Source organism: Delphinus delphis, chromosome 10, assembly GCF_949987515.2.
Source record: "Delphinus delphis chromosome 10, mDelDel1.2, whole genome shotgun sequence".
NCBI lineage: Eukaryota > Metazoa > Chordata > Mammalia > Artiodactyla > Delphinidae > Delphinus > Delphinus delphis.
The window spans coordinates 102,985,214-103,011,466 of record NC_082692.2 but is presented as its reverse complement, the minus strand read 5'-3'; the positions used below and the strand labels follow the sequence as shown (position 1 = coordinate 103,011,466).

At 52.2% G+C, this 26,253-nt stretch overlaps 1 protein-coding gene across 4 annotated transcripts in view; it reads left to right on the top strand.

Annotated features, from left to right (window-relative positions):
* The window catches only part of PODXL2 (podocalyxin like 2), a 40,578-nt gene that overhangs the window by 8,108 nt on the left and 6,217 nt on the right, over positions 1 to 26,253 (top strand). For 2 of the 4 annotated variants that reach the window (XM_060021525.1, XM_060021523.2), the window contains exons 2-4: positions 6,169 to 6,447; positions 21,921 to 22,642; positions 23,282 to 23,356. In XM_060021525.1, the coding sequence (XP_059877508.1) occupies positions 6,169 to 6,447; positions 21,921 to 22,642; positions 23,282 to 23,356 (1,076 nt within the window). Of the gene's footprint in view, positions 1 to 401; positions 542 to 6,168; positions 6,448 to 21,920; positions 22,643 to 23,281; positions 23,357 to 26,253 lie in introns of those variants that run through there. The other 2 variants (XM_060021526.1, XM_060021524.1) reach the window with 2 other exon arrangements.

Sequence of the window (26,253 nt, the reverse complement as noted above, 5' to 3'; positions counted from 1 at the left end):
TCTAGAGTTATTTAGAAAGGCATGCGTTTCTGCTGTGGTTAATGAGCCCTGCGTCCACCGGCGCGGCCTAGGGACTAACCCGTCATGTAAGTTGAGGTCCCGCGCTGCGATGGGGCCCGGGGCGCACAGGTGGGCGACCGCTTCCGCGCCGGGTCCGCGCGTAATCTCGCGAGCGCGGCCTTCAGCGCCGGGGCCACGCCCCTCCTCCACGATCCGGGCTCCAGGTGGACGCGGGCCTGAGAGGCGCGAGGTCTGAGGTGCGAGGCGCGAGGCGCCGGCGACGCGGCCCCGCCCCCGGCCTCCGCGGCGCTGATTGGCCGGTGGAGGGCGGAGGGGCGGCGCGAGCGACGGCCGCGCAGACCAATGGGCGTGCGCGCGCCGCCGCCGCCGCCCGCGCGGCCCTGAGGAGCCCAGGCGGCTGCGGAGCGGCGACGCGGCACCATGGGCAGGCTGCTGAGGGCCCTGGGGCAGACTCCGCTGCTGCCGCTGCCGCTGCCACTTCCACTGCTGCCGCTGCCGCTGCTGCTGCTGCTGGCCGGAGGTGAGCGGGCGGCGGCGGGCGCGCGCTGGGCAGCACCGCGCCAACAAAGGGCTAGGCGGTCTCGGCTGGCGGCGGGGCGGGGCGGCCGCCCGCGGTCCGGGCGCTGCCGACGGCGCGGGGCGGGGGCCCGCGGTGCGTGTCCGGGTGACAGGGCCGCGGGGCCCCGCACTGTGGTGACCGCCGCGGGGGGCGAGCGCCGTGCCGGCACGTGCGCGGAGGTGACGGCAGGTGTGAAGGCGCGGGGGGAGGGGCGCGGCCACGGAGCGGCGTGTGCGGGGCGGGTCGCACGAGGACGTGTCCTGGCAGCGCGGCGAGCCCTCCGGGGCGGGGGTAGCGTTGGGGGGGGGGGTTGTGCCCGCGCGTATGGTCCCGCCCGCCCCCCGGGTGCCTGCATTGGCTCCCGTCCTGCGGACTCGGCCCGCGGCGCTCCCCGTGCAGTCAGCCCGCGGGCCCGTGGTGCACACGTGTGTGTGTGTGTGTGTGTGTGTGTGTTTGGGTCCCAGCCGGCGGGGGGGGGGGGTCTCTGCTTGATGATGACAGCAGAGCGGCTAGTGCCCTGGGCCGTGGTGCAAAATCCCGGGGAAGGGCCACTGCCCCTGAGCGCGTCCCTGCGCCCAGCTCAGCGAGGGGACGCCTTCTGCACCATCAGTCCAGGATGAGTAAGGACACAGGTGGTGTGCATAAGAAATGGCATCCGTGTTTGTCTCAGTCGCTGCCCCACCTCTGTCCTTGCATACCTTAAGTCCTCTATGGAAGAAGGTGAGGCTCACCAAATAAGTACTGCTTGTCCATTCTTTCTCTGTGTGGCAGCCACCCCAGAACTGGCCAGTGAAGTGAGTCAGGACCGTGCCCAGCTGTTACGGTGCCTCTTCCTGGCTAGCCACAGATCACTGTGGGCAGCTGGGCTCCGTTTACCCCCTCTCCCGCCTCCGCCCCCGGGGCGCGCTCTCCGTGTGCCTGTGAGCACCCCTGTGCTTGGGTGGCGTGTGTCCAGCAGCGTGTCTCCCTTGCACACCGTAGTGCAAGGACACACAGACATGCAAGCAAGTGTGTGTGGTAGGGTGGTGGTGCTGGACCATTTCTGTTACAGCTGCCACTCCAGGGTGTGGGCCACGTGACAGATGCTGCCGGGCAGCTCCCCAATGGGCGTCTGCCGAGGGCTCAGGGATCCCTGGACTCAGAGCTGCTGATTAGGGGAAGGGTGGGGTGGGCTGATGGTGGAAATCAGAGAAGGGTGTTGGGACCAAGAGCAGATTGCGGGGGAGAAAAACATGGGGCTTATTGAGAGGCCTTGTGTTCCCCACCCCCTTACGATACAAGCCTGCTTCCTTCACCTGGTTCTGAGTCCGTTTGGGTCAGATTTTCAGTTCTTTGAGGCTGATTTCCAAATCCTTTTCACGTGCCTTCTTTTTCTCTCCTTTTCACTGGGAGTGATGGAAGTAGCAGAAAATTATAGGTGCTAGAGGAAAAAAAATCACAGGGAGTGTAATTCTGAAAGTTGAAATCAGGTGGGGGTCTCAAGGCAAATGAGTTGTTAAACGCAAAAGCAATTATACACGGAATGGTTAGGCTTCAGCCACTGTTTCGGTGGGCAAGCTTGAACATAAGTAACTCTCGTAATTAGCTAAAGAATTTCCCACTGCGAGAGCTTTTGAAAATATCAAGGTCTATATAAAAGAAAAATAGTCATCAGAGGGAAAAGGAACTTCAAGAAAATGGAAATGTTTATTGCAGAAAGAATGAAAAACCAGATTCCTCTTTTTCACACACAGCTTTTCAGCACCATTATCAGAACCTCTTTTAATTCCTATCAGACTGTTGGGAAAGATAGACAAGGACAGACTGTGACAGGTGGAGGAGAGAGGTTGAGAGAATGGGGACCCCGCCTAAGTCGTGCAAATGGTCGGGAATAGACCCAGCGCATTCATCGGACCACAGTGCTCTGCGCAGAGAGCTTCACCGACTAAAAAGTATTTTATCCCCAGAGGTGGGAAGTCAACAGGACTGCTGGTCAGACTTCCCCTGAGAGGGCACATGCAGGTTCCTTGTGGTCCAGGCTGGTCTGGCCAGCAGGACCGAGGCCACGTGGCTGCGACTCCTCTCCCATCACACCTCGGTTCAGCTCGCAGAGACACCTGTCGGGTTTTGACGAGGCAACGTGTGTTTGATCCTCCAGCGGTTTTGTGGAGGGTAAACTTCCAAGAATTCTTAAAGTCAGTTGTGCTTTTCTAAAACGGCTGAAGTAATGTCTTTCCCAGTAGGTAGATAACGAGCTTCACCTCTTGGCCGTCTCAAAGACCGCTGCTCTGGTGCCCCGGGAACCTGTACAGTTTTTGTCATGTAATTATTTCTCATCAATTGACTTTTTTCTTCCTGGACTGCGTGAGTTTTTCCAGATTCCTGTCTTGTAGAATTTGGTTCCCCCAACCCTGAGGATACCAAGTCTGACAGTAGACCTGTTGTATCAGCTGGTATTTTATATAAAACTTGCATTACGTTTTCCAAACAGTGGTTATTTCCCCGAGGGCAGAGGCTGTCTTGTGTTCATTTCTGTGTCTCCAGAGAGGGCCTGGCACAGTACGTGGCACAGAATGGGAACTCGGGGGGCCGCATTCCTCTGAGCAGTGAAAGTCTAATGCAGATGTTAGCTCCAGTACGATACTGCCGCCTGCCTGAAACCAAAGTAGGTCCTAATTAGCAGCATATCTGATTGGCAATATTATATGATTCTGACTATTTAAAAATTAGAAAGTAGCTCTTAACCTGAGTACCGTCGATCGACGAACTATTTCCAAACATAGGGTCTGTGCAGAAATAGAAATAAAAGGGCTTCTTTGTGAAATGTAGGGGGCCACTTTACCAACTTGAGGTCTTTCAGGAGAGGAGCCACCCTGTGGTTTGGGTTTCTCGTGGGGACCCTGAGCAGAGTGCTGGGAGGAGAGGGTGTCTTCAGGTCTGGCCTGTTTCCTTGCTCCTTAAGTCCTGTGAGGCATCCGTGCCATCCTGGGTGCTCTCGTCCTTACACATCCTTTGGATGAAGGGCACATAAAGAGTAGTTTTCTGGTCTTTCTTTACGGAGCACCTGCAGGACCTTTTTGTGAGGAGAAACCAGCTAATTACAGTGCTTCTGTTGGCTGGTTGTTTGACCTTAGTGTCATGAGGCCTCAGTTATCTCATCTGTAAAAGAAAAGGGTGTTGATTTATTTGCTCTCGAACATGTCTTGAGCTCCTGTGACATTTCAGAGACTGTTGAGGCCTCGGCAGAACACAGGTGAAGCTGACACAGGACGCTCGACTCCGTGCTCGCTGCCGAGTGAGGGAGGCTGTAAGGTGGTCTGTGACAGTTCAGTGAGGAAGGTGCTGGGACGCGTCCAGAGGCGATGTAGTGGTGGGTGCCCCGCTGAGACCGTGGGGGCCGGGGTGGCTGCTCTGAGCTGAGGGTGGAAGCAGGAGTAGGAGTTAGGCGGGTTGGTGCAGGTGACCTGACGCGTCATCAGCTTCTTATTAAAGGCTATTTGAGACTCTCATGCTATCTATGTTTCTTCCCATTAGTCTTAGTTTTTTCCTTCAGGTCACATAGAATAACTGATCTTTATTATTCACATCAACCTTTTGTTTTAATGCATTTGAAGATATCATTGTCGTTCTTAAACATTCTCTTCCTGGCCGAGAATGTCCCGGTTCTCTATCCTTCATGATACTTATGATTGTAGACTGCAGTGTGCTTTTTGCAGTGCAGTTTATACGCTGCACGGAGCTGACCACTGGGTGGCCTTTGCAGGCTGGAGGAATTCTTGCCTTGCTCTACAGATGAGGAGGCCAGGGTGCTGGTGGGGCAGACGTTCTCCTGGAGTCATTCAGCCAGGAAGCCAGGGTGCTTTCCTGCGCCACGCGCTCTTGCTGTGTCTGATCTCAAGACCTGTTTAATCCTCTTCAGCACACTTGTTATTTTGTTACGCCCCTTTCCCTGTACCCTGGACTGCTTTCCTTACGAGATGTTTTATTCGTGGCCCTGTGTTGTCCAGCTGGTGCGTAGCATACGAAGTCTCCGTCCCCCCCAGACACGTTCTCTGTTTTTTGTTTTTTGGGTTTTTTTTTTTTTTGCGGTACGCGGGCCTCTCACTGTTGTGTCCTCTCCCGCTGCGGAGCACAGGCCCCGGACGCGCAGGCTCAGCGGCCATGGCTCACGGGCCCAGCCGCTCCGCGGCATGTGGGATCCTCCCGGACCGGGGAACGAACCCGTGTCCCCTGCATCGGCAGGCAGACTCCCAACCACTGCGCCACCAGGGAAGCCCTGTTCTCTGTTTCTGATAGAACTCATTTCTGAGTCTGAAAAGCCCTTGTGTTCCTTAGCAGCCGCTCATTGTGCGGGCACACACAAAGCTTAGGGTTTACTACTTCATAAGGTGCTTATAAGGATTAAAATTCAGATAACGCTTACAAAGCATTTAGCACGTGGCACCAGTAGTGTTATTGTTTATCTTTATTATTAAACATCACTAAAAATTTCTATGAACTGCTGTTCGGCCACGTCATAGTGCGCTATAGGCACAGAGTAGGAAATAAGTCCCGAAATTCCCTCTTTCTTACATCACTGAATGTTCGTTTTGGAAAAGAAAATTTGGAGGTCATTTCACCCACTTTCCTCATTTTTTGGACGAGGAAACTGAGGCCCAGCTTTCCGGAAGACTTACAGCAAGTTAGTGATATTTGTGTAATTAGTAATGACATTGTGAAACCAGCAAAGAGGGCTGTTTCCTGTTCTTAGTGAATGGGAGTGAGAGAGAAGGAAAAAAAGATGCCCTTTATTTTTGTTTTTTGTTTGTTTGTTTGTTTGTTTTGTAAATTAGAGAGGGGTCCAAGATTCCAAACAGACGTATCATTACCAGCTCTGGATGAGTTTGACCTGTGACCTCACATGGTTTTTGGTTTTTTTTAAAAATATTTATTTATTTGGTTGTGCTGGGTCTTAGTTGAGGCAGGCAGGCTCCTTAGTTGCAGCTCATAGGCTCCTTAGTTGTGGCTCGAGGGCTCCTTAGTTGTGGCTTACCTGCTCCTTAGTTGCAGCACATGGGCTCCTTAGTTGTGGCATACAAACTCTTAGTTGTGGCATGCATGTGGGATCTAGTTCCCTGGCTAGGGATTGAACCCAGGCCTCCTGCTTTGGGAACGCAGAGTCCTAACCATCACACCACCAGGAAGTCTCTCACATGGTCTTAAAGACTGTGTGTTGCTGAAACACAGATCACATTCTTAATGCAGTTTTGGAAAATGTTCAGCCTAGGAAAGGAGCCTGCAGAACAGTGTGCGCACAAGGTCCAGGGAAGCAGGGCCCCTTCTCCGCTGCCCTGCGCCCGCACAGCGTGGTGGAGAGTGGGTACTCAGCAAATGTTTCCTCCCTCTCTCCCGCCCATCTCCCCGTCTCGCCTTTGCCCCTGCTACAGGGAAGGAAGGCTAAGCAGTTTGGCCTTTTGGAGATGAGTACAGCATCTCAGAATCGCCTCGCAGCCCCCGGCGTCAGGAGTGTCCCTGAAGCCCCACCCTCACCCCTGGGCTCTTGGCTGTTGGAGATGGGTCTCAACCCTGTGCCGCTCTTCCTTCTTAACCACCGGCTTTCATGTCTGCAGGAACATCCCTGGTTACGTGTGCAGCCGGGTCCGAGGAGCCTGGCCCAGAGGGCCTCACCTCCACCTCCCTGCTGGACCTCCTGCTGCCCACTGGCGTGGAGCCGCTGGACTCGGAGGAGCCCAGCGAGGCCATGGGACTGGGGACTGGCCTGGGAGCCCCTGGCTCTGGCTTTGCCAGCGAAGAGAGCGAAGAGTCCCGCATCCTGCAGCCGCCGCAGTACTTCTGGGAGGAGGAGGAGGTGCTGAACGACTCTAGTCTGGACCTGGGACCCACTGCAGGTAGCACTCTCCCCTAAGATGTGGGCTGCTCACAGCCGCCAGGAGGCCTGGCACAGTGCCAAACAGCCCTTTCCTCCGCCAGATCATCTCCTCTCCCTCTCGACCCGCGTTCACCTTCTGCTGTCCATCTGCACCTCAAAGCCAGGTGTCTGGGCTCTGAGGGTCTTATTGGCCCAGGAGGCCATTTTTACTTTTGTAATACTTCTGTGCTCATGTAATTCAGTGTAATGCTTATAGGCTGTGGGGTAAAGAATGTTATCCCTGTCTTCAACATGAGGAAGCAGAGGCTGAGAGAGGTGAAAGCACACCTGAGGTCATACAGCTGTCGAGATGATCAGTGCTGATTCAAGCCGAGGTCTGTCCAAGGTCTCGGGTTTTGTTTGTCTTTTCCCTCTTCTGTGCTGTATTGTCTCTGTTGAAGGTTCCTGGAGGTCAGCAGATCCCGTGTCCCTCCTTGGGTCTTAGAGCCCCACAAGGCATTCTAGGTGCCCTTCCCTCGGCCCTGCACCAGAGCTGGGGTCTGGCTCACAGAGCGAGCCCGAGGCCTGGAGCCAGCAGCGCACGCAGCTGTGGGCTGATCGCAGGTGCAGCAGAGCGTGCTCGCCGTGCTTCCAGCTACAGCAGCTGTGCGAACGTTCTTGGCCGGCAGGAGCCCGTTTTTAAGCACTGGACTGTCAAACTGTGTGTGCACATGCATGGGGTTGGGGTGTTCCAGAATTTAGCACTGATTTTCCTTTTTTAAATATATAGTATTTTGGGGCTTCCCTGGTGGCTCAGTGGTTGAGAGTCCGCCTGCCGATGCAGGGGACACGAGTTCGTGCCCCGGTCTGGGAAGATCCCACATGCCGCGGAGCGGCTGGGCCCGTGAGCCGTGGCCGCTGAGCCTGCGTGTCCGGAGCCTGTGCTCCGCAACGGGAGAGGCCACGACAGTGAGAGGCCCGCGTACCACACACACACACGCACAAAAATATATATATATGTATATGTATATACACATATATATAGTATTTTGGACTTATGTTCCGTAATTACAAAAATGATACATGAAAACTGTAGAAAATATGACAAATACAAAAATAACACAAGGAAGAAAATCCACCCATGACGTCAGAACTGAAAGATAATTAGTGCTAGTAGTTTGGGGTACATCCCTCCAGTCTCTCTTATATGCAGATTGGAATCATTTTTTCCACTTAAAATATTTCTGAAATTTATTTTCACATCATTAACTATCTTTTATAACTTGGTTTTCAATGACTGCGTAGTGTTTCTTCATGTAGATCATGACCCTCAGTATGAAACGGTTCCCTGTTATTGAATATTTAGTTTGTTTCCAGTCTTAATGATGCTACAAATATCCCTATATATTTTTGCACTTTTCTGATTGTTCCTTAGGATAAATTTCTAGAGTAAAATTGCTAGGTCTAAAGATGTATCAATGAGCGTCCCACCCAGAAACAGAAGACACAATCAAAGTAAGGTAATCCAAGGAGGTTGTGGTTTGTTTTTTTGTTTGTTTTTTGACAGATCCTCCTCAGGTTTATTTATACAAATAGCACAGGAGGACACCAGCCCCATGCAGACAGCAGCCCACCGGTCACACCAGTCCTTCTGTCCTCACGTTGGCAGATAAAGGCCTCCACTCTGTAGCCTCTGTGGGGGCCTGGGCACCCTTGGGAGCCGGAACTGGAGCCGCGGCTGCACCTGCCGCTGCAGCCTTGGCCTGGGACTTTGGCCAGCAGAGCCTGAGACCCTTGGCGATTGGGCACGAGCACGTTTCCTGAGCTTGGGGTGAGCAGTGTAGGCAGGTTGACTGAGCTTGCGGGCGCGGCCCTTTGGGATCTTGGGCTTGACCTCCTCGGGCTTTACGAGAGCCTTGATATCCTCAGCAGCGCACTCACGGCCTTGGCGTTGCTGGCCTGCATCTTCTTCTGGCCCTTCTTGTGCTTCTTGGCAAAGTGTGTGTTCCTCAGGAACTTGGGGTCCACCCCCTTAAGAGATTCGTGTCGTTGTGATTGGGGTTTCTTGATGCCGTTTCTGTGGCATTTTCGGGACTGGTTGTGCGTGGTGTGGTTCTTGGGCTTGGCCACGTTTGCACCAGGGCCCGCGGATCCCGAAGCGCCTGGGGCTAGAAGAGACCAAGGAGGTTTATTTATAGACCAGTGTACTTACCAGGGAATGGCAAACCCAGAGGAGTTCAGGGATGCCAGCAGAGGAGCGCTCAGCGCCCCACACCCACGGGACAAAGAAAGGGACACATGACAGGAGCCTGCGAGGACAGAGGGGTGGGGAGCAGTGGTCCTGACACGCGCAGTGAGGCGACGGGGAAGAAAGTGGAAGATAGATGCCCGGCCTCTGGCTCCTCCCGTCTCCTGCCAGGGTCCCCGTTGCTCTCCTTCCCCTGCCTCTGTGGAGGAGTCCAGGCAGGAAGCAGGGATGTGTCCCGGTTCGTGTGATTCACTGGGTCGGTCCCCGGGCAGAGGACGGGGTGGAGAAGGGTGGGGAGTGCGCGTGGGAGTGGGTGTATCCGACACAGAGGATGAGGATCTTTGCACAGGCTCCTGTTCCGCATTTCCCAGGTGACCTCCAGAAAGGTCGCTCCAGCTTGCGCACCCGTCAGAGAGGGAAATGCATGCCAGATTTTGACCCCTTCCCATCACTGAATTTTGTCACTTGGAGATTTTTGTCAATTTGATAGGCAAAATTATAATGGCCTTTGATTACTAGTAAATTTTAACTGAAGCATCTGTAAGTGAAACCCGTACACACTGAGTATATTATATTCATTGTGACCGTTTATCTTTTTTTTTTATTTGAAGCAAGGGCAAGTAAGAGCAGGCTTTGGAGTCGGGCAGGTTCCAAAGTTCCAGCGCTGCCAGTCAGTAGCTGTGTGACTTCTGGCAGGTAACACCCTAAGCCTCAGTTTTGTCTTGTAGGAAATAGTGTCACAGTGTCCTGAGGTTTAAATGCAATGGTACGTTTGAAGCGCTTAACACGTCGTTAAGCACTCTGAAGATATTAGCTAGTATTATTACTTTTCCTTTTTTTTCTGTTGAGGCTTTAATGTTTTTCCATCACTGTACAAATCTTCTTATGAAAAAGATACAACCTCTTGACAAAAATAGAAAATTTTTTTCCAGTTTAGTAATTTTATTTTTATTATAGTAACATTTGACATACATAAGTGAGGATTCTTAAAAGCTTGGACAGTCTTTCTTTTGAAATGTTTTCATGTGTTTTTCTTTATGTTTAGAAAAGCCTGTCCCTCCGTGAGATAGACGCTCGTTTATGTCTTGTATTCTTTTTCAGCTTAAATTTTACTTGTAACTTGCTGCCAGCTGTCATCTGTTTGCGTTGTGGTGTAGGGTGAGGATCGAGCTCATCTCCCCATGTAGCAGGCCTGTAGCTACAGCAGTGTTCCTTGATAAATCTGTCCTCTCCTCGTTGAAAAGAAGTGCACTTTCCCCTCGCGCTAGACAGTGCTGTGTACTGGGGTCTTCCCTTTTGTCCAGACTCGTGGGATTTTAGTGTGAGAGTAGCCGTCATCGTTCGAGAGCCTCGGTCTGGAGGGAGCAGCTGTGTGCCACCTGTCCTCGGATCCCAGTGGGATGCCCCTGGGCCTGGATGGGCTCCGTTTCGTCTGCCCACTGCCCCACCCCCGTGCATCCCCCCTTCTTTTTCTCTCATGTCGTTTCTCTTCTCCCAGTGGCTTCTCTGGGGCTCACTGAGTGTGGCCAGGTCCTCATGCCAGCTCCATGCAGGTGTGTTTCCTGTGTCTGCTGTTCACGCCTGATAGTTGGGGACGTGCATGCCCTGGGAGTGGGGGGCGGGGAGGGCTTAGTCCTTGCTCCTTTCCTGCTGCTCTGTTTGCCCACCGTCCTGCCCTTTCCTCAGCTCAGTCTTCTCCAACACCCCGAGGAGATGTGTGCAGAAAGGGGGCCAGGGAATAAAGGCCAAACGTCTTGGCGCTGCAGAAAACGCCCTTGACAGTCTGGCCCAGCCTTATCCCCGGCCCCATCTCCTCCCCTCCTGCGACTGCATCGTCTCATTAGCCTGTTGTCCGCCCTGCATGGCAGACGTAGGACTGATGCACAGGGACGCTAAGTGCTTTGCCCAAGGTCACCGCTGGTGCTGGTGCGCGATGGGGCTGCATTGAGAATCAGTGTCTTCTTACTGACAGTGGCTCAGGCCCATCCCCCAAGCCCGCGACGCCCTTATACCCAGTCCCACCTGCTCAGCGTGTTCCTCTCCACCACGACTGCCTGCTGGGCTGTGTCCTGCTTCAGCACTTATCTGGAGAGATGCGGCCTCTGAGAGGCTCTCCAGCTCCCCCAGGTGACGGGGCCACTGCAGGTGGCTGGGCTGGTGGTGCTCTGGCCCAGGGGCTGAAGTCCAGTCTGTGTACCTCTCAGCAGGCCCTGGGCTGGATGGAAGGCACACCGTTTCCTAATTCATCCGCCAGTGGGGACGTCCTTGTGCTGGCGACGGCCCTGTGAGGTCAGTCTGCTCGTTCCTGCCTCCGTCTTCTCACAGCGCACGATGCTGTGCTCTGAGGACGCGACAGAGGCAAAGCGTTCGGGCTGTGGGGCTGATTTGTACAGGAAGGGATCGTGTGTGCCGCTCCCCCCCGCCCTCTGCTCCCAACCTGGGAAGTCAGAGGCTTCCCGCCAGGGGTCTCTGGGAGGAGGGAGGGCATCACTCGTGGCGTTTGCTGCTCAGGTCGGGGGGGGACAAAGAGAGAGGCCTGCTAAGGGCCTGCCAGGGTGGGGAGTCTGCCCAGAGTTCAGTGCCAACCTAGCAGGCCCCTGGGGACGGGGGTCGCTCCATGCAGCAGTGGCTGTGAGGGCTGGGGGCTGTACTGCAGACGGTCCAGCCCCAGGGCAGGTTCTTAAATAACCAGGACATCCGACCCAGGAATTGAATGCCAAGTTGTGCCAGGCGCCAAGTCAGGTGTTGTAGAGTGTTCCCTCCTTTAATCTTCAGAGAAACAGTTAAGTCTGTATTGTTACTCCCACTGGACCAGTGGACAAACTGAGGCTTACAGAGTTTGGGTAACAGCTCCATGAGCGTAAGAACCAGAGTTTAAACCCGAGTTGTCAGACTCCAGAGCCTTGGCTCTTTGTGTCGTGTTGCCTCTCAGCTCAGCAGTTTTACTGGAGACCAGCAGTAACGTCTTCGGTTTTGTGTAGGACTTACCACCATTTTTTCATAGCGTTTTCTCTTTGCTTAGCTCACCGAACTTCACAGCCGCTCTGTGGGGTCAGCAAGGCAGCACTTACTGTCTTTGCTTCACACGTGGTGAAACTGAGGCCAAGAAAGCTTGTTAGCTTTGCCCGAGGTCACACGGCTTGTGTGCGGCAGAGCCGAGTCTGGGCTCAGGGCCTCCCGAGCAGGTCTTGCCCTGAGAGCACATGGGTGGTGTGTGTCAGAGAGGAACCAGTGCCTCTGATTGTCACTGGAGCCCTGTTCTGCGTCTCCTTCTAGTTCGTTGGGCCTGGAAGAACTGGAGCTAGCACCTTTTCCTCCTGTAGCAGCGATCCCTGGGGGCCCGACGGCAGAGCAGCTGCCTGGCCAGTGATGAGGGCCGTGACCTTGTGTGGGTCCCTTTTCTAATCTTGCCTTCAGTCTCCTCATCTGAAAGTGAGACCATGGGAGTGATAGATTGAAGTCTTTTCCAGCTTTAAAATACTATGATTCTCTGACATTTCGGGTGGGAAGAGTGGTCTCTACAAAGTAGGGAAAAGAAATGGAACGTAAATCACCACTCTCCCAGCTAATCAAGCCAGCCTGAAGCCTGATCAGTTAGTTCATGGAAAACTGCTAGTGACTCGGAATAGTTTCCCAGGTTACCTCTCCATCCCCAAACTGCCCTGCTGCCGCCTCACCCCTTTCACTTTCCAGTCTCCTTAGTAACATTCTCTGCACGCAGCCTTCATCTTCCCAGTGAGCAAGCTACTTAGTGTGCTACAGGACAAGAGATGACTCTCTGGAACCCCAACTCAAACAGACCCACAGACCTGTGTGAGAGAGGGGTGTGTATCGGCTTGTAAGGGATCGGTTGTTTCCCGCCCAGGCAGGTGGGGTCCAGGTGTTGAAACGGCATCAGAAGCTGCCTCAGCCCATCGTGCTTTGCGTCCCCTCGTCGGTTCACTCTTAGGCGGTCGTTCTCTGTGGTAGCTGCGCGAGGCCCTCCATCACTCTGCTGTCATCCTCCTGTCACTTAGCAGCCCCAGCACTTCTGGGGAAGACTCAGGTGGAGGCTCATTGGTCTGGTCTAATCTGGGTCCCGAGTCCCCATGGCCCCACACTTTGGGACCAAGAAGAGGGAAGGAGGGCCCCCCAGAGGAGAATCAAGGTGCCATTAACAGAAAGGGGGATGAAATGATGGCCTCGAGTAGGGTCATTCCTAAGTGCTTACGTTTCCTCAGTCATCGTCATATACAGTTCTTTTTTTTTTCCCTCACGGCGACCTGATGCAGCCTTAAAAGCAGCCTGAGTATCTCTGTCTCATGGCGGAGGCGACTGGCTTAGGGAGGTTCACGGGTGGTTTGAGGTTGTGCGGGTGATTGGTGGCAGAGTGGCTCTCAGCTCTGAGGTGTCTGCTTCAGGACCCGCTCCTTCTCTGTGTGAGCTCCTCCCTCACGGTACTTCAGTTACTGGTCGTCTGAAGTGAATTTGTGGAAACCAGATCATCAAAGCAGCTGTCTGCTGGGGTGTGGAAATGGTTTCAGTACAGCGGTCTTGTTGGGTCGTATCTGTTATGCAATGATTTGACCTTCCGGGTCACTGCCCACACTTCAGGCATGTTTCCTGACAGTAGCACTTCAGCTGGACACCAAAAAAAGAAAGGAAACGCAAAAAGCTCCGTATTTTTGATTTACGCTAGTAAGTTTCATCGTATGAAAGTCAGAAACATGCAACAAGTTACAAAAAAATTCATAACTCCATTACCAACCCAGAGGCTGGGCACAGCGACATTCTGGTGTGTCTCTTACTGGACTTTCAGATAAAATACGCTTTTATGAAAAATGGAATTCGAGGGCACAGATCTTGCGGTTTCACTTACGCACATCTTTCCCAGGCAGCAAACACAGTTCTCCAGCCTCAGCTTTGAGGCCGAATTGGCATCCCAAGTGTGGACGGGCTGCCCCTGCCATGTGAAAGCAGGAGCGTCCCATGAGCCGTGCCCTGACAAGAATCCTTGACACTGAATCGTCATGAGCGTCCTTAATTGTTGCCTTAGCGTGCGTTTGTGGAAGACAAGTGATAGGATCAGGGTGTTTGTCTTCACAGCTTTTTGTTCATGCTTTCCCCTCCAGACTGAGGCCCGATTTCTGTTCCCATCAGCAGCAGGTGGAGTGCCTGTTCCCGCGCTCACCCGGTACCGAGTATGGTCCTTAAATGCACTCCTATGTTGTCAGGTTGGTAGTCCAAAAGGTTTATCATCTGGTTTAATTTACATTTCTTTGATGACTACTGAGGTTGACCATTAAAAAGTCATGTTTAATTTACTGGAAGCTTCCCTTGCACCTCTGTTTTATACACATCTATTGTGAATTTTGTGAATGTTTTTGTAAATATTAACAGTTGAATAACTGGCTTGCGTGTTGCACTCAGGGGACAGTTTTCAGTGATTTGACATTAACCTAAAGGGATGTTTAAAGTGATCTTTCGAGGCCAGTGGCCCTGATGCCTGTTTTAATTCCTTGTCTTAAAGAGAGGAATCAGTTCATTACCGTTTCAGCTGAGGCCGAAGGTCACATGAGAGGATGGCCACCCTGGAAGGCAGAAATAACGTCCGGTGCAACCTTGATAAAAAGGGAAAAAGACCTACAAAACTTGGGTGACATATTAGCAGGAAAAAAATGCGACATGATCTATTTAGGGAACAAAAGCCAGCACTGTAGTGAGATTAAGAGAAAAACAAAAAGGCCTAGACGCAGCTTACGTGCCGACACTGGGTGAGTTAAGAGATCTTCGTTTACCCTCTGATCCGTTAGCCTCCGGTTAGTCAGTCGTGTTCAGTGTTTAACAGTCCCTTCACCAAACATTTACTGCATGCCTACTCTTGATTTCATGACCACCTTAAAACTGGCGAATCCAGAATTTTCACGAGAGGAGTTAAATGACAAGGAAAAGGGTTGAGAATAAGGAATAATTACGGTTATGTAGCCCCAGGAAAAGAAGGCTAAACTGGGGCAACTAAGAGAATATGTAGGGTTTTTTCCCCCTGAGGAAGATGCTTCCCAGGTTCTCCTCATTTAGCAGATAAAACAGAAATGGGCTTAAGTTGTAAGCGAACCATCCCAGTTGGGTTTAAGGAAATTGGGGAGAAAAAAAGCCAATGACACAGAAATGTCTCCCTAAGGAGGCCAAGACATGTTCTTGAAGAAGATTGCAGCCCATTTTTCTAGACGTTGTCTAAAAATTCCCTTCCGAATAATTTGCCCTTATGCATACATAATTCTGCCATTTACAGTCTGTACAGTTTTATTTGTGTTGTAACAAAGATAAATAAGAAATTCGCTCTATTGAGTTACCATTAAAGTAACTTACAGCAATGCCATCATGCCTCGGCCAAGGGCCAAGGCCCATCAGGGAACCTCCCAGGTCCTTCTGCTGTCAGGACCCTGGACTCCTCGGGGTCCCGCCGCAACTACACCTCAGCACACACCCGTGTGCCTGGCTGTGTGCTGAGCTCTGGGATGCAGAACCTGCACGTGACTTTCAGGGGAGGAAAGAGTGCCTCGGTGGGCCCAGGGTTGTGCATCCCTTATGTCATTCATTTTAGCCTCACGTTCCAGAGTGGTGGCTGTGCGGAGCCCCCGGGCCAGTCACCCAGAATCCCAGCCCCCCTTGCAGAACTCTGAAGCTTGGCCCTGGCTCTTACATGTCACCCAGGCTGGTGACCGAAGCCCAGCTTCAGAGGATCGGGACCAAGGGGATGATGCTGCTGCGTCAGCTGAAGCTAGCTCTGGCGCTGCCTGGCTGACCGGGAACGTGTCTTGAGAGACTGGCTTCAACCACACGAGAACCTGAGGTTGGCAGCTTCACAGCTGCAACAGATCTGGGCCTCACCACGCAGAGCAAGTGTCATCCTTTCTCTGAGCTTTGCTCTGCATCTGTGAAAGCAGGGCTGTGGGCCTGCTGATGTCACAGGACCCCACTCTGGAATGCGCAGGCCTGATGTTCCCCAGGGCTCTGGGGAAGATGTCGTTTCCAGCGGAGCCACTTGGGCGTGCTGTTGCTCCCCGCACTGTCGGCCGGTGTTTCAGGCAGGGGAGCTGATGGGGGCAGGTGCATTGGACGAGGTCCCCGGTGGGCCTCTGGTATCTCAGGGATAGTGAGGGCACCTGGCTGGCTGAGCCCCGGGCAGCGTGGCCACTCCTTGACCCTCCACCCTTTGAGGCCAAGCTGGAGCCTCTGCCTGGGGAACCTGCTCTGTGAGGGACCTTTACTGTCTCTCCATTGCCCCCGCTGTGACCGCCCTCCGGGGCACAGGGACAGGCTTTGACTTGCTTTCAGGCTGTCGCGAACGTGTCTCCTGGGCATCTCTGCTTGCTCACACCTGTGTCCAGATATGTGGTGTGTTTGTCCCTGACAGGCTATTGGGGTTTGTGGAACCCTACTCCAACGCCTGAAGCAGGTGGAAAAGGAGGGCAAAGCCTGAGCTACTAGCAGGATGGAGCACCACTCTCCACGTCCACGGGGCTGTCAGTGGACAAGTGTCTGCTCTGGTGTCCAGGATTTGGGGCATCAGGCCATGCTTGATGCTGCTCCCGGAGACGGGAGCGCTGGTAGGGGCCACCTCGCCTGGGGAGGAGACCCATTCCCTCCCTTCATCCTGCAATTTCTGGTGCATTTTCTCCATGACCTCCCTCTAGCCCTACCCCCTCCCTCCAGTCCCCTCCTCCCCCTCCCTCCAATCCTCTCCCCCTCTCACCAGTCCCCTCCTCCCTGTCCCTCCATTCCTCTCCTCCCTCCCTCCAGTCCCCTCCTACCCGCTCCAGTCCCCTCCTCCCTCCTCCCAGCAGTCCCCTTCTACCCGCTCCAGTCCCCTCCTCCCTCCTCCAGTCCCCTCCTCTCCCCCCTCCAGTCCCCTCCTACCCGCTCCAGTCCCCTCCTCCCTCCTCCAGTCCCCTCCTCTCCCCCCCTCCAGTCCCCTCCTACCCGCTGCAGTCCCCTACCCCCTCTTCCCAGTAGTCCCCTTCTCCCACCTCTTCACTCTGCCCATCTCCATCCCTCTCCTTTTCCTCCATTGTCATTTTACTCCTGGTCCCTGCAAGGTGAGTGCTGAGGCTTCCTCATTCCTCCAAGGTCGCTACCCTCTGGAATCTTGGTCTTCCTCCCTTGGACACCTGAGTGGGACGAACGCTCCGCTTCTTCCCCCCTGGGATTGTTCACCTGCCTTGTGCACCTGTATTCCTTTCTCCTGGAGGTCAGAAACTGTTAGTCCACACAGCCTGCCCTGTCCCCTGCCTTCTCTGTTTTCTGGTGGGTAACTTTGTGTTTGCAGAAAACTTCCAAGAATAATTCCCATATACCCTTCACTTAGATCCCCCATTATTAACATTCTGTCACGTTTGCTTTGTTATTCTGTGTATGTATATATGGATGTATATACGAGAGTTTTTCCTAAATCACTTGACAATAAGTTGCAGGCAAATTCCCCTTGACCCTTAAGTACTTCAGTGTGTATTTCTTAACAAAGACATTCTGTTACCAAACCACAGTACCATGATCAAAATCAGGAAATTGACATCGATACAATACTGTTATATAACTACAAACTTTATTCAAACTTTGCCAGTTTTCCCAGCAATGTCCTTAGTAGCAAAAAAAAAAAAAAAAAAAAAAGTTACTGTTTCCACTTCGCTGTTCAGTCCAGGATCAGGTCCTGCATTTAGTTCTCATGTGTCTTCCGTCTGTTTTATTCTGGAACACTCCAGTCTGTCTTTCAGGATTGTGATGTTTGCTTTTTTAAGGAGACAGGCCAGTTATTTTGTAGAAGACTTCTCAGTTTTGGTTTGTCTAGTGTTTCCTCGTAATTAGATTCAGGTTCTGCATTTTTGGAAGGAATGTCATACACGGTTTTTCTTTCTCAGTTCATCAGCGCGCGGTTACTCTTGGACAAGGCTCAGTTTCTTTGCTTGTTAGTCTACATTCACATTCGGATCCACTCCCCTGGGACCACCGTTTCCATCCCACCACGGTCTGTCCCCCAGCTGCCCCTGTGTCACCTCCTGTCATACTTCCGTAGTCTGTGCCCCCAGTGGGCGTCCCATTAGTTCTCATTTCTGGTGTAAGAGGCATTTCCCATATTCAGGTCATATGCAGGCTTGTCAACAGATGATTGGTCGTTTCCTGCCTCTCTCCTGGATCCTGACTTACCACTCAGGTGCTTGCTGTGCTCCTCCTTTGTGGAGCGCACTTCCAGAATGCTGCTGTTTTCTCTTAGGATTTAACAGTGTGAACATTCCTTTAATATTGGTAGTGGAGGAGGAGGAGGTGGAGGAAGAGCTTAAACTAACGGGGTGTTTGTACTGTTGGTGGTGCCCAGCTTCATCTCACTGAATCCAGACCACAGCCCTGCGTGCTGCGTACTCTTCGTTTTTTTACAGGTGGCATGTGGGCGTTAGGTTCCATGACCGAGGCCATACAGTTGATAAGCAGTGAAACTGAAATCACACAGTAAAAGGGAAAGGAATAATTTTGGATGCTGAGAGGTGGTAAGAAAAAGTAGAAAAAGAAAATTCTGCTGATTCCAAGCACCAGTGAGCGTCAGTTAGTGATTTGTTCAGTCACCAGAGACGAGAGGCTGGAAAAGGGTGGAGGCTTGCTGGGGGATGTCAATTTGGGAGACTTTAGTGTTGAGGCAATAGAGAAAGTCTTCAGAAACAGGGAACTCACTGAGAAAGAAGTGCAGAAATGGTGAGTCCAGGGCGGATGGTTTGGAAGTGGTCACATTTAGGGAGAGGGGAGAGGAGCTGACGCAGATCGTAAAGGAGACTCTGCACCGTGACTGGAGGCCCTGTTCTCGCCCTGTGGGGACACCCTGGGTGCGGGGGGTGGAAGGTGGGAGACGGGCTCAGCGAGCAGGCCTTGCTCTCCTGTCCACTCCGCCAGGCTCTGTGTTAGGTGCTGGGGACACAGGCGAAGAAGGTCCCCCTGCTTGTCCAGAGGAGCTTGTAACCTAGTGATTCCTATTTTATGCTGTTTAGGACAGTAGACGAGTGGTTGCCTTCAATGCTGTTTTTATAAGACACATTTGTCAAAAGTGTCTCCGAAGCTTAGAATATCCATCCTAGAAAGAGCCTTAGAAATCCTAGGTATGGGCATCCTCATTTGTCTCGGGAAAAACTGAAGCCCAGGGTAGCTGAGGAGTTTGCCGTTGCTCAGACAAGCAAGGTGGTGGCAAGCCTTCTGGCTCCCAGATCATGTCACCAACAGCATGACCACTGTGACCCCCGCGTTTGGCATGGGTCAGCATCAGGGTGAGTAGAGGGGCTGTCTGGTCAGCTTGCCCCTTGGGGACTGTCCCGCCCCAGTGGGACTCTGTGGGTCGGTGGCTCGCCATTCTGCCACGGTCCAGGCTCTCCCCGAGCTGCTGGCTGTTCCCACCGCTTCTTGAGGGTGTCCAGTGCCCCTTTCCTCTGGATTTCACTGTTTCTGTTAATGGAATGGCTCTTCCCACAGTGCTCACCTCCTCCCGTTAGCCAGCTGCCTCTGCCCCAGGACCGGCTCTTGCATCGATTCCTGTCTCGTCACTTCCACTATTATCACTCCATTTATCTCTCCTGGTCCACTGCGACAAGCCCCTAACTCTGCTCTGCCTTCTTCCATCCCCTCCTTCATCTAATTCTTGTGCGTTGCTGTCAGATTAATCCTCTAAGAATGAAATTGCACGATTGTAAGGGCTTTTTATATGTTTTATTGCCCAGACACCCATCTGACGTTCTGTTACATAGGTTCCCGCCAGGCGGTCAGCCAGCCCATTTCAGTCCTGTTTTTATTTTGCATTTCAGTTTTAAACAGGTGTATTATAAAGTTCTTACTTCTCTTGAAGTAAAACATTTTTGTTCTTGTTTTATGGTGTAATTGTCTCTTGAATCTCTGAAGAGGTTAATGATGAGCTCTTCAAAGCGCTTCTTTGTTGACAAGATTAGCCCTTCTCTCAGAGGCCAGTTGCTTTGCTTTCTCACTCTCGTGCTTGTACAGGTAGTACTAGATTGCTCAGTTTTAGGGGCTGTCGTGGGTTTCTTCAGCAGTTCTGTGGTCACTGTCCCACCAGCAGGCCTCACCCCAGCTGCTCTGTGTGGGGAACAGGTCAGCTTCCCTTCAGAGTGTGTGCAGGGGTGGAGGATGGGGAAGATCTTAAATTACTAAGTCTCTGCTGCCCTGAAGAGTGTAATCAACAAAAGTGGGGGTGGTGGACTGTTTTAATTATTCATTTAAATGTTGTAGTGGGAGTTCAGTGATCATTCCAGCTTCTAAAAATCATACTTTTTCTTATGAAAAGTAATAATTCTTAGAGCCCTCTGGATCCTTGTTCTAATTTGAATAATTGCTCTCTAGGCCTGCTTCCCAGCTTCTGTCCTGAGATTGATTTTCATGACATTTCTCTTATATTTCTTGATTTCCCATGTCTTTTTGGATTTCTTGGAGAACTTCCTTAATTCATTCTTTCAGAATCTGTGGATAAGAAAACCTTTAAATCCTTACGTACATGACAGTGTCTTTATTTTGTAATCACATTTGAATGATAGTTCAGTTGGGTATAAAACTCCCAGTTCAAAATAAGCTTCCCTCAGAATTTTGAACACATTTTTCCCTCCTGCAATCTAGTGTTATTAATTAGAAGCTTGATGATGATTTGATAATCTGTTTCTTGTTCCTTTATAGGTAGCCCTCTGAGAGTTGGACTGTTGTGAGAATGAGGCTAGGTGTGAGTCTTTTATGATTCACCTTGTTTATTACCTTTCCAACATGAAGATTCATGTTGTGAGGCCTGGGAACTTCGGCTATTACTCCATTTTATTTCTATCTTTTTGAAAATCATATTGGCTAGTTGCTAGGCTTCGTACATTGATCACCTATATCTCTTAGCTTTTCTTTCCTTTTGCTTTTGCTCTGATGACTTTTCCTTGATTTTTCTTCTAGCTGTTCTATTGAATTTTCACATTTAAACAATCGCGTTTCAGTTTCCAAGAACTTTTTTTTTTTAAAGATTACTTCATTTTCTTGTTAGCCTGTTCTTATTTTAGGGATGCAATATTTTTAGGTCTTTCTGAGGATACTCATTAGAATTTTAAAAATTATCTTGTGTTCCCTGAGTTTTCTGTTCTGTGTCCTTGCTAACCCCACAGTAGTCTCTCTCCTTAATTCTGATGGAAAGAGAGTCTCCCTCCTCCACTGCTGACTTTTTCTTTGTTAATTTTGGCTGAGGGGTTATCTGATCTTATGATCTCATCTGCTTTCCATGTTCCCAGAAATTTATCTACATTTTTTAGACTTTCATTTTGACAGTGAAAAAAAAAAAATTGTCATTTGACAGAAATTTGGGAGGAGGAGAATGAGCAGCTCAGTCAGCACCTGAGACCCTCCCCAGCCCTCTCAGTTCTACGCAGTATTTCAGACCTGTCTTTGATATTTATTATTTTGAAACAAAATGGCAGCCAATAACAGTTGTTACCTAGATATAGATTCTGATATTTGAATGAATTTCCAGCAAAACTGGTCTGTGCTTTTCACGTGTCATTATCCTGACGGAGCCTGGGGTGCGCTGAGAAGCCAGATGTCCTGGTCTCCAGGAGGCCTCCGTATTCTGCTTCACAGTGTCGTTCCAGGGATGGCAGGGAGAGGAACCTCCCCTTCCACCCGCCGGCAGTGGCCCCGTGAGTGCTGGAAGGCTCCAGACGCTGGGTGGGCTCAGCCAGTGCCCCTCTCTGCTCTCCCAGCATCTTGCATTTCCCAGTCGGGACCTGATTTACAGAATAAGAGCACTGGCTAGGGACAGTGGTGGTCATCTGTGACCACAGGGCTCTCAGACTTCATTGGGGGATTTCACCTGGAAGACGCCCACCCCAGCCCATTAGAAAAGGGGTGAAGGGTCGTGATGGGGTCTCCTGGGGAGAGCCCGGACAAGGCACCGCAGGGACCCTGTGCGCCAGATGTTAGCGGGGCCACTTCTGGGGAGCGTGTAGGCTTCGCACCTTCCCGTGTTTGTGGGACTTAAGTGGCCGAATTGTGTCGTTCTATTCCCATGAAGGAAGTGAGGACCAGCCTGGCCCTTGTCCCCCCAGTCTGTCCCCACCAATCCACTATTTCCCACTCCTTTCCCACACGATCAACTGTCCAGCCTCCCCGCCGTTCCCCTGAGGGTCTCACGGCTCTTTTCATCATCCGTTCAGCACGTACTCAGCAAGTCAACGAATGATGATGCTCATGAATGAACTCTCCATCTCTGTCTGTAGATTACGGTTTTCCAGACCTGACTGAGAAGGCTGGTCCCGTAGAGGACACGGGCCAGAGTCAAGAGGGGGCGAGCCTCCCGTCTCCCCTGCCCAAGATGAGCCTGGTGGAGCCACCCTGGCGTGTGGTCCCTGGAGAGGAGGAAGAGGCGGAGCAGCTGCTGCCTGTGACCAGATCCCAAGAAGAACCCCGAAGTCAGGTCCACGGCTTTCCTCCCACCGGCAGCAGCCAGACCCCAGGGGCCCCCGAACACCGGCACGAAGAGTCTGGGGACCAGGCCTCCTCGGGTGTGGAGGTGGGGAGCAGCATGGAGCCAAGCCTTTCCCCGCCCACAGTCGCCCCAAGTCCAGTGACCCTGGGGGGTCAGGATGTGGCCGACTGGGGGGCAGGGGGCACGGCGTTGCCAGCCGCAGGGCACGGGCTAGAGTTGGAGGCCCCTCGGGAGCCCAGTGAGGAGGCCACTGCGGAAACAGCTGGCTTGGCTGGCCGGCCGGGGGAGGGACCGTCCCCGGCCTCGTTCTCTCAGACAGAAGCTCCCGGCGGGGCTGAGGCCTCAGACGAAGACCCCACGCACCCTGGAGCCTCAGCCTCTTTCTCACTGGCTCCTGGAGACACGGAGCTGACACCTTCCTCTGCTGCCGTGGGACGAGAAACCCTAAGCCAGCTGCCCCAGGAAGGGCAGACCGCCGACACTCTGTCTAGAACACCCTGGGACTCCACGCAGGTAAGTGAGGGTGCTCGCGGGCTGCCCGGCCATGCCCAGCTCACGGCATGGGGAGAGCTCTGCCGGGCCCCGGGACGGCGGGTGGATCCCGGGCAGACCTTTGGGGGGCACAGCTCATGGCCCAGCAGCGGGCATCCTCTTCACACTGAGGTGCACAGGCTCGGCACCCCCGCCCAGTAGTCATGGGTTCGGGTGCCCTCTGCTCGTCACAGCCGCTGAGGGTGGGTGCTGACAGCGCTCTGGCCAGCCCCACCTCCACGCCCCCCACCACTGTGCAGTTGCCCCTGCTTTCCTCCTCACCCGCCCACCCCGACACCAAAAGGAAAGGAGGGGTCCCAGGTGGTCAGCTGTGCGTCTGGCCCCCAGGCATGCTACTGTTTGCCCTTCAGAACGTTACACGAGTTTGCCTTCGAAAGCTTCCAGGCCGGCCCCTGCAGCCGGGCCCCTGTGACACAGCTCCTGCCTCCACTCCCTCCAGACATCGGGTTGGTGAACCTTGGCCGGGTCCTGGGCATGTCACCTTGCAGAGGCTGTCTGCTCTCACCCAGCTGTCACACCCATGCCTGGCCTCGCCCTCCTAGCTTCTCACAGGGTTCCGTCCACCCTCCCTCCAGATGCCCTTCTTATTTCTTTGCACAGGTGATCTGCAAAGACTGGAGCAACCTAGCCGGAAAGAACTACATCATCCTGAACATGGCGGAGAACGTGGACTGTGTGAGTGCTGGTGCGGCAGGCCGGGCCGGGGTGGGTGGCCTGACCCCCTGGGGGGAGCCACCTCCCACCAACGTCTGAGAAAAGAGGGCTCTCGGGTTTTTAAATCCCCAAGGCTCTTTGTGCCTGCCCCCCTCCGTTTTTGATTCTGCGTGTGATGTCGTCTCTCCATGAGGATATTGAAATTGCTTTCTGAAGAGTTGTTTTCTCCCTGTACGGGACGCTTTCCCCATTTGTTAGTTTTGTTCTCAGTTTTCCACATGCGTCCTCTCCTCAGATGTCTGGCGGCGTTTGTTTGGTGCTGTTTAAGGAGGGCCAGCAAAAGCTTGTCGGAAGCTTTGAGCCTGGGGGTGGGCTTCACTGTAGCTTCTCGGGAGGGTGGTCTGGCCGGGCCATTTCATGTGAAAATTTCTAATGTGAGTGTCTTTAGGGCCTTCCTCTTGGGTGATTAGGTTCTTGGAAAAAGGAACGTCTGTCCTTCGGGGAGGGTATGGGGCTGGCCGCCAGGGTTCTGGGAGCAGCTTGGGAGAGGGCTGTGTTTCTGTGTTAGGACACACGTGCCTGATGGGTGAGTTTATTCACCGCACCCATTCGCAGTGTGAGCCCCTCCCACGGCTGGGTCTGGTGTCCTCAAGGTCAGAGACCCTCTATTTTACCATCATTAAAGAACAAGCGTCCCGTCTTCTGCAGGGAGAAGGGATGTTGGTCAGCTGTGCGGTGTCAGGGGGAACTAGGGGTCCATTGCTTCTTAAACACACTCTCAGTGTGGTCCTGTGCTGGTGCCGTTTCCATTCTCTCTCCCAGAGGGAGCCAGTGCCGCTTATCCAGAGCGTTTGGCAAGTTGGGCGAGAAGTCTGGGTGCTCCTCAGCTCTCCCCGCCTGGCTCAGCGTCTGGCTCTCTCGGGCTTGCTGAACTGGGAAACTCTGACTCATCCATCCGCTTCCGGTGATCACATGCTGTGGCTCTTGTCTCCTCTGCTGTTTTGTTGTGGTTTTGTCTTTGTGGTTTTAGACCTTAAAAGAAAAAACCTTCATTCTTGCTTAGTGTGTTTGGTAGAAAAGTGAAAGTACATGCGCACGTTTAATCCACAAGTGACCAACGAGGTGTTCTCTTTTTCCCAGCATCTTTATAAAGTGATAGATTGTAACGTCATTGGTGTGTTTCAATCCAGGGCAGTGCAGTTATTAGTCTTACTGATGCTCACTCTGTTAACTGGAAATAAAGCACGAGGTAAGGGCTGTGAGTCGAGTTCATTCAGGGTCTGACTGAGGACGGTGGCCTGGGAGACAGCCTCTCGGGTGGACGAGCCAGGATACATATGAACTTCGGTGAAGGGGACGCATGCAGCGGAGACCTCAGGGAAAGGTCACTGCTGGCCTTGAGGACCAGACGTCTCAGTTAATGATTTGAGTGCTTTTCTGTGTGTGGGACAGTGCAGGAATCTGGGGTCAATGCCATTCTTCCTTAGTATACATGTTAACTCTCTGGGGGCCCATATATCCAGACACAGAATGCTTCGTCCTGCATTCCTCTCAGGGTGTAGGTCAGCGACTGCAGTGGCTTAAGACTTGATCCTTGTGGAACTGAGTGGCAGGCAGCCTGCGTTGCCTACAACGCCATCTTTGGCCAGTGAAAGCCTCAACTCAGAGTTGGCTTCTGAGTCCTTTTGACCAACCTTTAGTGTTTGCTAGTTTCCCTGCTTTCTGTGCACAAGGATGTTCCAGGCTGTTCTTGAATGTTCCCTTCCCCGGACACGGAATCAACATTCTTCAAGGAGCTCTCATGGCTTTCATGGGGACTTGAGACTCTGGAGTTTGGGGGGCACATACTTGAACAATGAAGTCTAAAGTTAATGTCTCTGTTCTTTTCCCAAAGAACACATAGACGCTTATAGCTTTCATTCAGCTTTCCCTGTTTTTGTCTGGTTTGTTATTCTCATTTAATACTTGACATCCACCGAATTAGTCAATATTATTTTTTACGGTGGATTTTTTAATTGTAAAAGAATCTAACATAAAATTTATCATTCTAATCATTTTTAAGTGTACGGTTGTGTTAAGTACATTTACATTATTGTGAAACAGATCTCCAGAACTTTTTCATCTTGCAGAAACTGGAATTCTGTCCCCATTAAACAACTCCATCTCCCCCCTCTCTCAGCCACCCTTCTACTTTCTGTCTCTGTGAATCTGAGTGCTCTGGGCCCCTCATGTTAGTGGGATCGCACAGTATTTGTCTTCCTGTGACATCTCGGGCACATTCCAACGGGTGGCGCCGTGGGGTCAGCGTGTATGCGTACGTTCACCTTCCCTGGATACCGTCCAGCGACTTTCCACGGTGACTGTGCCAGTGACACCGTGGCAGCACCCGGGTGCTCTGGGGCTGCCGCGTCTGCCGGCCATCGGTGTTGTTTTTCATTTTAACCATTTTGCGAGGTATGTAGTGTGGTGGCACTACTTTGTGGCTTTACTTTGCATTTCCCTGATGATTAACAAAGTTGAACAGCTTTTCATGTGTGTTTTAGCCTCTTGGTCAAGTGCCTCATCAGATCTTTTGCTCATTTATTGACTGGGTTATCTGACTTTTTATTTATTGATGTCTGTAAATTATTTATATGTCCTGGATATGAAACCTCTGTCTCGTATACATATTGTAAATGTTTTCTCCTACCCTGTGGGGTGCCTTTTCACCCTCTTAATAGTACCCTCTGATAAATGGAAGTTCTTAATTTTTTTAAACTTCATCATAAAATACTCCAACTTATCAGTTTTTTCGTTCATGGTTAGTGGTTTCGTCGGGTCCAATTTAGAAATGTTTGCCTACTCCAAGGCCATGCTTGTTTCTAAAAGCTTTAGATCTGAAATGCATCTGGAATTGACTTTGGTGTATGGTGTGACCT